The following is a 15,493-nucleotide window of genomic DNA, read 5'->3' as shown; positions in this document are numbered from 1 at the left end:
TTTCCAAATTCACTCCACCCCCCCCCCCCACCCTGTCTTCCCCAATCTTCCCAACACCCTGGATTGACCACGGCAAATTTATTCTGGGCTCCTAAAAAGGACTATTGAAGTTAAAAGCCTGAAGGGCTCCTTAAAAATTTCCTTAGGCAACAGCCTTGGTTAGACACCTTAAACAATGTTCTCTCAAGGAAGGAACATGTGAAGTATTCTCAAGGAAGTAATAGGCGTGGTGGCCTTATGATTAGCATGAAGCACACTGGATGGAGCAGTCCAGCTTTCAATTAGTCTGTATAAATGGATACCTGCACATTTAGTGGTGGGGGTAGGGAGTGGAAATACTCCTAGCTGCTTAATGCTTAGCTACAGAAAGCAGGATAACCTGCAACAGTATGGACCACTTGGCCTAACAGAATCTTATCCTTAGTTTATTAAACACATAATTCATTCTACTTTCATACAAGGCATATTCTTTTTTTTTTTTTTTTAGGGCCAGAGGAAGACACTCCTAGGCCCATGGAATGTATGGAGTTTGTCTGCAGAGCACCAACAGAACTTTTTAAAGCAAGAAGAGAGCACCCACCATTTGTGGTTCCACGGCAACCTGACCTTAATGACTTAGCAACAGCAGCAGAACAGCTTCTTCAAAATGAACAATCCTCGACAACTTCAATTTAGCACTCCATTTTTTTAACAGTCATTTTCCTTGTTTGATCTCTAAACCTCCCATGGTGATGTCAAGCCCATCTTTACCACTTGCAGTGATGGAAGCATGCAGAACATGTGACTTGTACATTGTACTGAACGACTAGTGTATGGCGAAATGTGATATGTTATTCAAAAGAAGTGCTTTTATTCAAGAGACTCTTGTAACTCGTTCAACAATGCCTTGAGAGAAACATGTACATTCAAACAAGAGCTGGAATAAAATAAATAATAATAACAAGGCCATACTCCATTCTGTCCCATAGTAAACATAGGATGTCCATTTGGAAAGTCGTGTAGCTTGTTGTTGTTGTTGTTTTTGCATTGATTTACTTTATGTCTATCTCAAAACAGGTTTTAAAGACCCTGAAATTGGTTTTTATCTATCCCATAACCGTTTGTTTTTCACCCCTTAACATGTCTTACTTCAGTTTTGATGGACTATAACAGCCCAACTTTGCACTCTTTTGAAAATTTTTTTCAAAAATTTTTCCTTTCTCTAGTTGGTGTTTTCTTAAGTCTTTTACCCTTATATGTGATAGTTAAACAATTTAACCCTTGATAAACAGCCAAAACGAACGACCGTTTGCCTAGGATAGACTGGGCACTAGTAGGTTTTATGACGTTATTTCTCAAAATCTACCCTCATGACCCCTCTGTTTTAGTATTCAAACAAAGTAAAATAAAAATCTCGTAAGCAGAATTTTTGCGAACAAAGAAAATGGGAAATTTTGCCTATTTAAAAAATAGCTCGAAGTCTATCTTACAGCTTTTGACCCTGAGCGCGATTCACCTAAAAATCAACTGTAAAAACTTCATCATAGGTCGTGCAGTAGGTTTTCGAGCAAGTTTGGATCAGAAACAGGATCGTGTGCGAGAAGGAAGAAAAAGTAAAATTAAAAATTAAAGCTCAGGGACCGGGTTGTTCAAAAGCTAACCCAGGATTAAAAGTTAACCGAAGGATCAATTTTTGTTGTAAATACGTTTTTCACTGCTTATGTTTTGTGTGGTTCGAGATTACGCAAGCTCAAAACTGAAGGACTAATAATATAAACAGAAACCTCACGGAAAAACTACAAAACCGAAATCAAAATTCTCGCGAACAACCCGCCTGTGTGTATAATAAATTACATTGAAATAAAACTTCGTACTAAGTATTTACACGATAAATACAGTCCATCTAACATTCGAGAAGGGAAGAGTTAATGAGAACCCTTCTACCACTTGTTCATCTTTCTTTTTTGTCAAATTTCATTCGTCGCGCAGCGGGATTTTGTAATTTTGAAGCTTAGCACTAAGAGTTTTGTTGCAGTTCCCCCATACGACACTACAATAATCGAAATGGGGTTAGAGAGATAGATCGGCAGATCATTTATATATAGTATAAGTAGAAGAGGGCCTGTTTATAGAACAGGGACATATTTTCCTTGCGCATCGAATATTCCACAAGTCGGACTGTGGCTCTTCGAGAGGGAACCGTGGACAAAGCATTTTTGGACGCATTGCATTGGACGCAAAGCATTGGCTGAATGGAAACAATTGCCTTGGGCATCGACTTTTAGATAGCTAAGGGTATGTAAAGGCAGCTAAGGGTTAGGTTTGATCAGAGTTAGAGTAAGAGTTAGGGGTAGGGTTATGGAGAGGTTGGACGGAAATCATTCCCTTGCGTATCCACCATTCCCATATTGGAAAGGTCACGAAAATGCCAAGAAATCCCATCACGCAGACGTCTCTTAAAAAAAAAATTCGGGTTAGTATTGCGGTTAAACAGTTTAAGTATCGGAAAAACCCATATTGGATTCCTAAAAAGCCTGTTTTGGTCTCGGAAGAACCGTTTCAAGATTCATATAAAATCGGTTTTACGCTCGGTCGAAAGCAAAAAACGGTTTTGAGTGGGAATTTCGTAACAAAGCAGTTTTAGGGTAGTTAAAACTCTCACCCTACCCTTAACTTTAACCGGAACCCAAACAGTAAATCGAGCCCAAGCCGATTTTGACTTCATCCCAGAAACCGGCCTTTTATAACTGAGTCATTCGACATTAAAATCGGGCCGCGTTTTCTAATGGCCTAAACTGCCTTTTCACCAGATTACCTAGACTGCTTTTTTCACTTTTTAAACCAATTTTTTTTTTTCACCCCGAAACCCTAGTTTTCAATCCCGAAACCAGTTTTTTGCGACCCTGAACCGAGTTTGTCGGTCGCCCGTTTTTTGAACCCGAAACCGCTTTTTTGCAATGCCAAAACCAGTTTTTGCTCGATACCCAACCCAGATTTTAACAAACCTCAAAGCGGTTTTTATGAACCTCAAACCGGTTTTTTACAACCTTAAAATTGTTCTTTTTAATCGCAAACCCGTTTTTTGTGAATCCAAAACTGGTGTTTTCCTATCCAAAAACTGGTTGAAACTGAACTGACCCCTCAGAATTTCTTCCAAATGCAACCAAAGGCGTATTTAATGCCTCCGATATATAAACAAACCAACCATTTCTTCTGTTGCTAAAAATAAACTATACCTATTCAAATATTATTTTACAGTATATTTACAGTACATTCAGTAATACATCACAGATGACGTCAAAATGTGGTAAGAACAAAAAGGTGGCGAAGTTCATATTGTTAGTCACGATCAAACTACATTTCAATACTATAGCATTCGATACTGTCATGCACTCCTGAACAATTTACTTTAATTTCTTTTGAAAGAAGTGAACTAAACATCAACTTGATAGCCAGATGTTCACAGTTCACCATTTAACAGATTCTTCCCCCGGTAGAAACGTTTCACTGCAGCTACAGTTGTATCACATCCCAGACCTTACACTACCTATTTTGTACGGTTCATTTGTTCTTGTTTGGCCATTATCTTTCTCAAGGAGGGTGATCGATTACTGCTGGGTGTTAAAAAATCTTGTGGATTGTTCCAGTTAATCTCCTCCATGTCCGTCCAGGTAACATGTATCCCATGTCCATAGTGTAAAGCTTGTGATCAATTGTCAGTAAGTAATACCAACTGACTCCAGTACTGTGCTAGCGCTGACCCATGTAGTATTTGTGAGCCATGCATCATTATCAGTCTTTTATTAGGTCGCACATAATGTTTTGATGTCACATGAACGACTTGAATCAAACTGTGTCAGACACGGTAACTGATGCCACCTTCTCCATGTTGTAATGACGGAAAAAAGACTTGGAATATTCATAAGTACTGATCATGACTGCACATGCTGGAGCAACTTTCATGACTCTTGCTGACACACCTGGAAAATTCAGCAAAACTCTATCATGTTTAATACTCAGTGTCAGTATCTTTAGTGCAGTACTAAGTACAAGTTTAGTCAAGTACTACTCAAACGGAATTTACTATCTAAGATTTTTGCTTTAAAACAGTAAAGTTTGAGCCTACATAAAAATGTTCACTGTCTATTTTTTCCTGAACACCATGTAAAAACTGCTTTTCCAGCCGTTGCTTATAGACAAAAGTAATGCCGCAAATAGAAAAGAAACCTGTTTGACTACAGTGGAAGCTCTCTTATGCTCTCGCAAACAACCCTACTTATGAGCGTCTTCACCGCAAAACCGTGTTTGAACTCCCATACAAACTCTGTACAAACTCTGTAAGGGGACATTCCCATAAGGCGCTCACACTTTAAGGATTTACGATTTGGACTTATCGTTTCCTCTGTTTTTGAGATCCGGTTAGCGATCACCCGAAAGGGATAAGGCTTGAGTGTAAAATATAGTCATAGACATTTGTGAATTGTGTCACTGGATTTTGTTGCTGTGAGACTGTCACTGTGGTTAATGTTAGCTGATCTGGTTAGTTAATTTTAGTGTTAGCTGCAATTATGATTTGTCCTTTGATCACTAATAGCCAGTCCTAGTATTGTAGTGCACAGTTATTGCCTGTATTGAACACAGTTATCGTCTTAGTTGCGGCATTGCACAGGCCAATAAAACAACAACAAAAAACTCATTTGATGCGGTGGCATTTTTTGCATTCCTAGCCAATCTCCCGTAAGCGACCATCTACATGTATCCCTTACACCTTGAGAGGCCGCTTATGACAACCATTCTTGTAAGCCTTCAGTTCCAGTTACGGACACCTTTTTAGTTTTGTATGTGGTCATAACAAAAACTCTTCCACACTTACCTGCAAAGAGACTCCTCCATCCACTTTCTCTGTACAGTTGAAACATCAAAGAGAATGTGAAAGGCAACTTCTTGACAGCACTTGCATCTTCTGTAAAGTTCATCAAAATTAATACAATGAAAACACAATGACGTTATTAATATAATGATAAAACATAACATAATGAAAAAAATGATAAGTTTTGACATTGTACAAACAAGGACTACATAGAATTGTACTTGCGTTGTGACATCACTGAAAATTAGGAACTTCGCAAAGTCTAGAATTCTCCATAACAACAGAGTAAGGTTTAGAAGGTCAAAGTCATTACATCAACAGTCAACAATACAGAAGTGATTTTGTTTGAAATCATGAATATCTCGAAATAATTAAGAAAAACCACAATAATTATAATGATAAGTGTTAAGTGTGACCCCATTTGGTCAGGGGTTCAAGCACTTTCATTAACAGCTAGTAAAGTGGTGTACATACTAAAGACAAGTTCTCCAAGCTCCATCTGCCTATGTGTCTTTACCACATCAAATGGAGTTGTGATCAATGCTGCAAACTGTCAAACAACAAAGTTCATCTTTACAAATTGGACTCAAGCTAAAGAATGAAGTATTTACAAACCCAAACATCACTTGTTGTACTTTTGCCGATGAGAATCGAGTTTCCAAGGGAATCTTGGCTTACAAAACCATCATAAGTTGCAGTTGTTTGTGTTAAATAATTAGCTAACAGGTTTGAAGTTTACAGTTTTCTACCTGTTTTGACTACAGTGTTTCGTGTCTGCACGTTTTGGATTGGATTTTGGATACACCATGTTGCCATTTATATTTTTTTTGATGGAAAATATAATTTCATTGGGTTTGAGGGCATTTTTCAGAATACAAAGTTGCAAGAAAAGTGCTTTGTCTTTTAAAAGTGCATATTCTTGCTAGTACAGTTCAGTTAAGATTGATCATTGCTCAAAAACATCACAAATTGTCATAAAGCAGGGTTCCAGATAAGTTCAAGGTTCGGTGTAAAGGTATTTCAACGGGTCAATTTCCCCTGCTCCAACCAAATCATTATAAATTTTCAGAGCAACTACACAATACAGGGCCACTTTTGAAGGTGCATATAATTATTTAGTGGCTCGTTTGGCTCGGCAGTGGATTAAAGAACAAGGAATAATCTTTATATGTATTAAGTCCTTGGTCTATACATTAAGTGGCTTGTTTGGCTTGGCAGTAGATGACAAAGGAGTAAACGAGCCAAACAAGCCAGCTTGTTTGGTGGATAAATGACTAAAAGTGGCCCTGTATTCTGTAGTTTAGCCAAATTTTCTATTAATTTGTCGGATCATGTTGCTGACCTTGTAGGGTGTTTGACCTGAGACCACCCCCCTCCACTTATCTGGAACTCTGATAAAGTAAGCATGGTGGAGACCAAGTGATTAAGCTGAAAATCAAACACTTTGCAGTCGAACCATTTACAAAGATATTGACTTTAATTATATGCCCAATGTCAACTTAATTAGAGAGAACTGTCAAGTACTTTGAAGCCTGGTACGTAGTGACTGGGACTGGGACTCAGTCTGCTTATTGCTTTAAATTCCATTCCAAACTGATGATGACGAAGGTGTCAACAGAAAGTATTTTGAAATTTAAGATAGCATTCACTTTTCTTAGGATCATTAATAAAAATTTAATAACAAGAATGTAACGTAGATAAACATGTAGTACAATAAAATATACTCACGGCTCCAGACAATACTCCAGAGGAAAAACTAGCCATGAAACCTGGCTCAGCAAACCTAGCCCTCAGAAGCTCATACCCTGTCCAGTAGACAGCTGAAAATACAAAGTACTAAAAATCACTGACATGATTTCCTACAATTACATACTTAATGTACTCCTTGGCTCCAAAATCTTGACCCACTTTCAATGCCACTATAACCAAATTGTTGGTCTTTCCTTTCAAATATTCATTTGGCTAGCTAAATCCCCTATGATCCTCCACTTTAGAGGTCAAGTATTACGACAATGACTTCACCAATGCAGAAGACAAAGAACATTCCCTTCTAGTGTGTTACTAAGGGATTTATCTGGAACTTTTGCACCACTTTTAAAACAAAACATTGTTGGTTTCCACAGAGACACAAGAGATACAAAACACTGCCATTTTGGATAAAATGGTGGCAAAGTCATAAAACCTCTGATACTGGTTGACAGCACCACGTACACTTTTTTTTGTGATTTGCCAAATAGTTTTCTGGATTTGACAATTTTTTTTGTGAATCACTTTTGACTTTTGTAAAAGGTTATGTGTGGACACAGTAATTCAGTTGTATTAAGATTTGTAATAATATTCTAAGATCTACAAACTCCTCAACAATGATTTGCAATGATGATGGAATATAAAAGAATTTTTCCAATTTTGGAAAAAAAAAATGGGATTGTCCCTTATTGACAAAAGTAGCTAGGAATGTTTCAGTTCAAATTTTCAGTAACTACATATTTCAAAAATACAATATGCCGTACTTCTTAATGTCTTTCAAATAACTAGTGTTGGTAAAAGTTTGTAAATCAAACCTGTATGTGCAATTTGCTTGTTGTTGTATTGCATATCACTTAAAAAAATATAGTGCGATTTTGATGTCCAGTGATGAAGGTTAAAGTAACAAATTTGATTATCCAAATCATCCCTCATGGTAAATGCTATGTACCTGAAAATGGTACATCCCTCAATAATGTAGGCCCCAGTCCTTGCCAGAGAGATAACACTCCACCTTGCTGAATGGCATTCTTGATTACACTGATAAGATCTAAAGGTGAATTGAAGGAATTTTTAGCAATAATAAGATAAGAAACAAGGCTGTTACATGGTCATTTATTACATCTTGGGCAACCTACTGACTCACACAACAAGTGCATAAATTAAGTGTTAATGCATTAGTGGCCCATACTTATTCAGTTTCAAAGTTTTATGTAACTAAATCATTAGGTCACTTATACAGGGACAGGGCACACCAAAGCAGCAAAAGCCTCAACAAAGTTGGTTTATGGCCTGTTTCAGTGCCTGGAAACTCTTACAGCATGCACTATATAAATCTCCAAACAAATATGTATCTTACGTACAACAGAAAACTGCAGTGTTGCCTTTGGCAAAAATGTGTTCAAAATGCTGAAAAGACACTTGCAAAAATAATTTTGTGGAGCACAGTGCTCTCCACAACAATTTTAAGTTACATGACTTTGTTTAAAAGAAAAATATTATAAGTGTCACCTGTGAACAAGTACTAATAGTACATGTAGGAATGATTCAAGTATGAAAAATACAAGGTTAATATCATTTGCAGTTTCACCTTCGCTAAACAGAAATTGTACAATTTAAAAAAATGTAACTTAAATCATAGAACAATTCAAACTTTAATGAGGTTAGAATAAGAAATTTATGTCCGTACCTTTATAACTGAAATGTTTCTTTGCCTGCATTTTGGTTCTGATCATTTCTATTGGTGAGATGCAGGTTATAGAAATAGCTGCAAATAAAAAACAATCACTATATAATAATTGTTGCACCTCATCAAACTGAAAATAAAACTAACTTCATGCCACCAGTACAAAATAGTTACAATGTACCTAGAAATGTATGCTAGAATTCAATGATGATCAACTGAGGAGAAAAGAAGTCAGTGTTTAGTGTAAATATTGTGCTACAGTCCACTGTAGGAAAAAAGATGGCAGCTGTACATTTTACCACAATACCTTGCAAACCTGACACAGCCTATAGGGCACAAAAAAAGCCAAATTTTTACAACATTTTCCACTTTGCTATAAGGGCATTGAGTAGCCTAGGTTTGAAGATTTTATCATGTTTCTGGACGGTTTTATGAACGTTGCTAAGGTTTTCGTGCGCTAAGAATTATGGGTAAATGTACCAGTTGCCATCTTTTTTCCTACAGAGGATTGTAAATGCACATGTATACATGTAGAGTCAGATGAAGTCTGCTATTCAACATACAAGTTCATGTCTAACTTAAAGTTACTTGGTATCAGCTAGGTTACCTAAAAAAAACACTTCTAGCGTGTATGTGGGTCACACAAACTTAGCAGATAAGCACGGGGCAGGGAGGAGGGTTACATGAATGTAAATTGTCCAAATTATCAATCACTGAATAGGCTCCTCTTCTCGCTAATAATCTTGAAATATTTATTCCTGATAGGAGATCTTACTTCGAGCAGTTATTCCAGCAAACATTGGTGACCAAACATTTTTCCGTGCTTCTTCAAAGCCATACATCACTTTGAGTTGATCATAAAGTGTAAAATAAATCATTGTGTTTGGAATTGCCATTACACTGCAACGCAAATAAAAACAATATGTCGTTGTGTTTGCATCCTACAAGGACATTTCTCCATGACCCAAGGTTGCTATACATATCCAATATTCATGGACACAGTAAATTTGACTAAATTTGACAAACATAGTAAATTACCAGAATAAAAGGTTAATTAACATGTTATAAACCTTACAATATGCATTTAGGATCTGATTTGACTTATCACCAATCAACACAAGAAATGTTTGAATTATTCCTATGTGAATTGAATGATCTGGCATTAATCTTGTGAAAGAGTATGCTCATAAAAAATCTCAACTCTAAATACAGAGTTACACACACACACACAAAAAAAACATCAAATAGTAATCAAATGACAACAATAAATGCAGTGAAGGAGATGGGCTACCATTCACAATCATAAATTTGGTCACTTTCCTAGTTTGCAATGTACAATAAACAATGTTGTTTGAATATTGTGCATCGTGGTAAGTGATAAAAGGTCTTTAAAATCAAAGTTAAATTTTTACACAAGTCATCCTTCTTTTCACTGATACTATCAAAATCCATGAAAAGCAATATTAAATTACAGTTTATGATACAGTGTACAATCAACGCAAACAAACATCTTACAGAGTTGGTGGTAGGCCCCTCCAGAGTGCTGACAGACCTTCATAGCGAGGTATTTTGATTAGAGCATCCTGGAAGGAAGCCATCATCTACTTAGTTATTTATCAAACAAAAACTTGACAAGGCTACCTTTTAACTTGAAGATAATTAATATATAGAACAAGGAAGCACCCTACACAACATAAGTTTAATTTATAGTTACATCTGTTACGGAATATTTCAGATCCTACCCTTTCGAGAGAGGAAAGCACTCTTAATTGTTATGGGCCCATGTAAGGAAATGACCTTCATAAGCATTATATCAGGTTGCTCTTCATCCCCTCTTCAACCCTTCTCCTAAATCCATCTGCAGTGGACTAACACAGTGGCCTCACCAGGATTTTGCCTTGGGGGGTCCCACGGCCCTCCCAGGTTCAAAGTTAATCCCAGCCTGTAACTTTGCTCCCTACAAAAACCATGAGGAATAAATAACACAAGGCCACAATCCACAAGGTCAGCTATATGATTCAAGATCATGGCTGAAATTGTACCGTGAGTGTCTTATTTTCAAGCAAAAAAACTGAAGTATTTGATTGTCAATTGAAAAAATTGCCCACTATTTTCTCATAAGTCCATTTTCCTCATGGCATCTGATCTTAACTTGTGTGCCAAAAAGGATGCATTTACTTGGCTTTAAATGCACCATTTCAATTTTTTGAAGGATTCCCACAACTAGACAAGGTAGTGCCCCAGTAAGAACACTGCAAACACATGGAACAGAATATTTGGAGCAGACTAGGTTGCAATAAAACAATGAAAAGACTGTATAAAGATTCCCTTTCTAAATTTCAATTTTTTTATATTGCACTCACTCATAGCTAAAATAGGCCCTTTGCATGATCCGGTCACATGGAAAAAAATCACACATGCTGGTGAGCAAGTTGCACAGTGGGACTTCCAAAACAATGCCACTTGTGCCAGTCCACCTGGACCTGCCTTTGTTTTGGAAGTCCCACTGCGGAACTTGCTCACCAGCATGTGTGATTTTGTACCATGTGACCGGATCGAGCAAAGGGCCTATTTAATCGTACAAAAATAAGTTTAAAATAAAAACGAGTACATGCCCAAAATGACCTTAGTGAGCTAATAAGACTGGGCAGCCATCCAAAAAAGAATAAACATACCAAAGTTGAATTAAAAGGAGGATGAGGAGTATGAGGAAATGGTCTGAATGGAGAGCCAAGGTTGGCACACAAACATAGATGATCCATGAGGCCATTGCAGAACAAATAACATGGAGCTAACAACAAAAACAAAAACAATGGAATAGAGTTAACAACATGTTCAAAATGTACATACAGTCGAATCTCCCACAAGCAACCACCCAAAATGTCAAGCCCAGGTAGTCGCTTACAGGAGCTTAGACCATATTGAGTCAAAATTTTGCCTCATTAGCATTATGGTTACTGCAACTCCGAAACCCATGAACACCAGAAATATTTATAGAATATTATTGTGTAGCAAGGAAAAGGCCAATATTTAGGCATATGAAAACAAACCACAAACAGCAAAAATATAATTTGGTATGTGGTTTCAAGGATTGCTCTGGTGCCTGAAGTACACAATTGAATCAAATCTCAAATTAAAGTGATCACAGTATTTCGACTCTTACAGTAAATTCACTAGTACCCATTAATACACCTAGGTGGAGAAAAGCACTGGGAGAGTAAAGAGTCTTGTCCCCAAAATGACAACGGACCACATGATCTGGATTCTACCACACTTACCATTAAGACTCCACACCACCACAGGTAAGGTTTAAGAAATACTCCAAAATTGACATAATTTTTTTGAAGAAATTATTTATTGCTATTTTCTGATAGACCTCCTTGAGACCTTTTAATTCACAGAAAGGCTGATTCCAAACAAAGTTATGAAGGAAAAATTATTCTCAGCTAGCTCCTTTATAAATGATAGCTATCATTAAATTGTCACTCTGTTTTTTGCCTAAATCAGCCAGAGAGACTAATATAAAAGGTTGTGTTCTTTTTCCAGTGAAAAGAAGGCACCCAAACAGATAAAAGGGGTCAAAATTTTTCAGTAAGGCTTGAGCTAGGCACTACTGTCAGTGACCAAAGTGGTATATTGAACACAGATCAGTGAAAACAAAAGTTAATAATAGAATAAGATCATTAGAATTTAGTGCTAGCCAATTAAAAATTCCTGAAAAGATGACAGATGAATGGTGAGAATCACAAAAACATGAGCCTAACCCTAAGGTGCTACAAATGTAAAATGCATTGCAATGCTAATCACCCTCCCCTGCTAAAATATGCCCCATAATGAACTCAATAAGTCTCTGCACTTTTGGATATCAAGTGCTATATTCAGGACAGAGTAAATTTTTAAGTTTTACTTAAAATGAATACATCTTTGTCCACTAAGTTTTCAGAAAATATATGCTTTGAGACGAGGGGCACAAAGCATATTGTTGGTCATCTGGGATAGCTTTACTGTACCATGACTAATACCTGATCCACAGTACACAGTAAGTATGAGTATAATTACATTTTGGAATAGGTTTGAGCTGGGCCTGTAGTCTTGTTTTAACCACATCTAGAGGAGTCACTACAAAAGAAAAAATAATCAAATAATACCAATTAGTGTTTAGATTTCATGTGTTGCATGAAACTTAAATAATATTATAGCCTTACCCTAGAGAATCAGCTTGCTCAAGGCTTCACCCAAAAGCACAAAACACAATTATACAGAGATTGAAACAGCACTTATTTACACATTTGAGAGTGTGTAATATTATATGTGTATATAAACTGACAAGTTGCTTAGAAAATGTGTATATTAGATACCATTTCTAAACTTGCTTAAAATGGACAACTGAAACCAGATGCCTCCAATAAACCTGTTTGTTTCAAGGTCATATCATTGCTTTTTATACAAGTTTTAAGAGACCGCACTTAGATTAAACATGTTGATTCCAACGTGATCTAGTTATGTCAAATTTAGTTTGTTGTGGATAATTACCTCAGTATGTAATGCCAAGAGATTTGCAAACAATGTAACAAATTTGAGGTGGGCCATATTATGAACATCTGATGAACACAGATGAACAAAACATCAGGTCTAAAGAATTAAATCCCTAGCAGACATCAACTGCCAGTGCTTTGTAGTAGCACTGATATTACTTATTATCACACTCCATTGAACTCTTTTTTTAATAAGTTTCCAAAAGGACTAGGTTTAGATTTGTTACCTGAATGATATTCTTGGTTGCCAACAAATACAACACCAGACAACATACAATTAAATAGTCTAGTCTTATCTTCTAGATATGATTCGCGAAAAAGAACACAGGACGTAACATGTCGATTATTTCGATAGTCGATAAAAATCGATCATTGTCGATCGTTGTCGATACTAGTCAATCGACAAATATTGGAAATCGATAAAAGTTGATCACACAATTTATTGTGATTATCGACTTTGTTTGATTATGATTGATTTTGATCGATTTTGATCGATTTCAATCGACAAGTATCGGAAATACAAAAACGATGTATGGCATAGGCATACGTAGGTTGTGGAGTGTACAACAGTCACAGGTGCAAGGAGAAGCAAGGGGCATACAAACCCAGCGAATACAGCCAACCTAGCAGAGAGGGAGGAGAGTCGTAGGAGCTTGTATTTTTCAAATGTTGAACTGAGTAAAAACACTGATGAAATAAAATGTCAATTTACTTTACTTTACTTCTTAATTACTTTGCTGGCCCCGATTTTTTCCCGCATCTAGTCTAAACTTTGACCCGTTCTGTCCCCCCGAAGAAGTACAACTTTGAGTTCCCAGGATCTCTCATCTCCCCGCCTAGAGAGACCCTGGGAACTAGTTTGGTTCGAGTTATGCAAAAGATCGCGATTTAGTTCAGCTGAAACTGTTAATCGATCATTTCTTGAGGTAATTTAAACATTCTATTCTGTAATGAATAACAGACCACTTGGTTGTTCAGGTTTTTATTTAAGTTTATTGCCACACAGATTTACTGAAGAGCTGTTTACACTCGGCATTAAAAAAAAGTCATTGGAGCTATTATTGGTTTGGTTACTTGAATTTCGTAGCTGATTGAAACATTTTTCTGCATTTTTGTTGATAAAATCGATAATCAATTGAAAATCTTGTGATTATCGACTTTTATCGACAAATTTAACTTGTCGATTGACAATTATCGACAAATATCGAGTACTATCGACTTATCGACTACGTTTTCGATGATCAACTCTGATCGACATGTTACGTCCTGAAGAACAGCTAATTCTGCATTTCAAGGCACAAGATTGTGAGTAAAATCCAGGTAAAAGAACCATTGATTAAAATTCATAAAATAAAATTAATCAAAGGCCCTTTAGGCAGCCTTGTGTTACTTGTTTTAGTGACTTTAGTGTGCGCAAAAATCCATCGCCAAACCAAACAAAGGTAATGCAAGTGTTATGTTAGCTAAATTAACCAGGTGCACATTTTCACTTGAGGTATTTTTACAAATACAATTTGATTTGATTCGATCTTGCCCAATCTGACCCTTACTGACAATTATTTTTTTGTGATTTACACCTGTTTACTTATAATAATAATAATAATAATAGATTTGTATAGCGCCATATCCATGGCTCATGGCGCTTTACAGTAAAAAATGTTATTAAAAATAAAATTTACATTAAAAATTTACATCAGTGATAAAAAATTACTAACAAATAAAATAGCTAAGCTGTAAAAATGAAAGTAAAACTAGGAATCATTAAAACCTTTACTTATTCTCTAAAAGTATGCATTCTATGTTAACACTAGCTTTTTCAGTTTTTTTTTTTTGTTTATTTTTTGTGAATGTCAACCTTTATTTATAATTTCACTGAAAAAAGCAACATACAATAGACTAAAATTAATATCAAAATGAAACAACTTACAAAAAAATCATAACAGATGAGGATAGGTAGCTGATCAGAACTAATTACACATACCTTCAGTCGACAAATTACAGACACAAGAATCAGACAAATAGGAAAGTAATGGGAAAGCAAACATTTAACGGGGGTCGCCTCAGGTATACAAACACGTTAGTAGTAGCAAGTACAAGTTAAAAAATTACAAACCAAAATTGCATGATTACTTTACTACACAAAAAAATGAGAAAGTGGAAATTATAGGGCAAGGAAAATAACAAATCAAAGTAACATTTGCATGGTTCAAATAACTTCAACTCGGTATTTGCACGTGTTTCTTACTAGCGCTTACTGGGGCTTACAGCTCCACACAATGTGGGATGTTACATCATACAAATCTATTGTTTTACAAGTCGTGGAATCCTGTTTTTTAAGTATCGGGGAGCTTTGTCCGAAGTAGTAGAGTAACATTTAGCAACCTTAAAATGTGCGAAAATAAGCGAGAGGCATTTACGACAACGGAAAAAACAAAAGTAAGCTTAAGTCTTACCTAACAAACTGGTTATCAAGGCTCCTGATCCTGAAGCTAACATTTGCTGCAGTGGCGTTATTTTTCCACTACTTGACCCAAGACTGTTCATTATGATAGCCTTCTGAGATGAACTCGTTTTATACACAAATAAATCATTAACTAGAAAGACCATAAAGGCATCAAATCCATGTAAAGACTCCTTTTCGAAGAAAGCCGCGAACGATCGTCCATTTTGGATAACCTT

The 15,493-nt window shown here is 36.3% G+C and overlaps 2 protein-coding genes across 2 annotated transcripts in view; one reads left to right on the top strand and one right to left on the bottom strand.

Moving 5' to 3' along the window:
* Nucleotides 1-943, top strand: part of LOC110052530 (GATA zinc finger domain-containing protein 1-like) — a 15,299-nt gene extending 14,356 nt beyond the window's left edge. Inside the window, exon 4 of the mRNA XM_020758695.2 lies at nucleotides 488-943. Within this exon, the coding sequence (XP_020614354.1) occupies nucleotides 488-675 (188 nt within the window). The 3' untranslated portion in view covers nucleotides 676-943. The remainder of the gene's footprint in view (nucleotides 1-487) is intronic.
* LOC110052720 (mitochondrial glutathione transporter SLC25A40-like) lies at nucleotides 467-15,493 on the bottom strand. The gene is made up of 11 exons (XM_020758915.2): nucleotides 15,268-15,493; nucleotides 12,339-12,398; nucleotides 10,955-11,070; nucleotides 9,795-9,862; nucleotides 9,055-9,179; nucleotides 8,283-8,360; nucleotides 7,545-7,643; nucleotides 6,578-6,669; nucleotides 5,324-5,399; nucleotides 4,853-4,942; nucleotides 467-3,959 (listed from the first exon to the last, which is right to left on the bottom strand). Exons 1-11 carry the CDS (start codon nucleotides 15,419-15,421, stop codon nucleotides 3,826-3,828), a joined length of 1,092 nt encoding a protein of 363 aa, XP_020614574.1. The 5' UTR covers nucleotides 15,422-15,493; the 3' UTR covers nucleotides 467-3,825.

Source organism: Orbicella faveolata, unplaced genomic scaffold (assembly GCF_042242905.1).
Source record: "Orbicella faveolata isolate gen_17 unplaced genomic scaffold, um_ofav_v1 contig_13, whole genome shotgun sequence".
Lineage (NCBI taxonomy): Eukaryota > Metazoa > Cnidaria > Anthozoa > Scleractinia > Merulinidae > Orbicella > Orbicella faveolata.
Note: the sequence above shows the minus strand (reverse complement) of the source record. Positions and strands in the feature narration are given on the sequence as shown.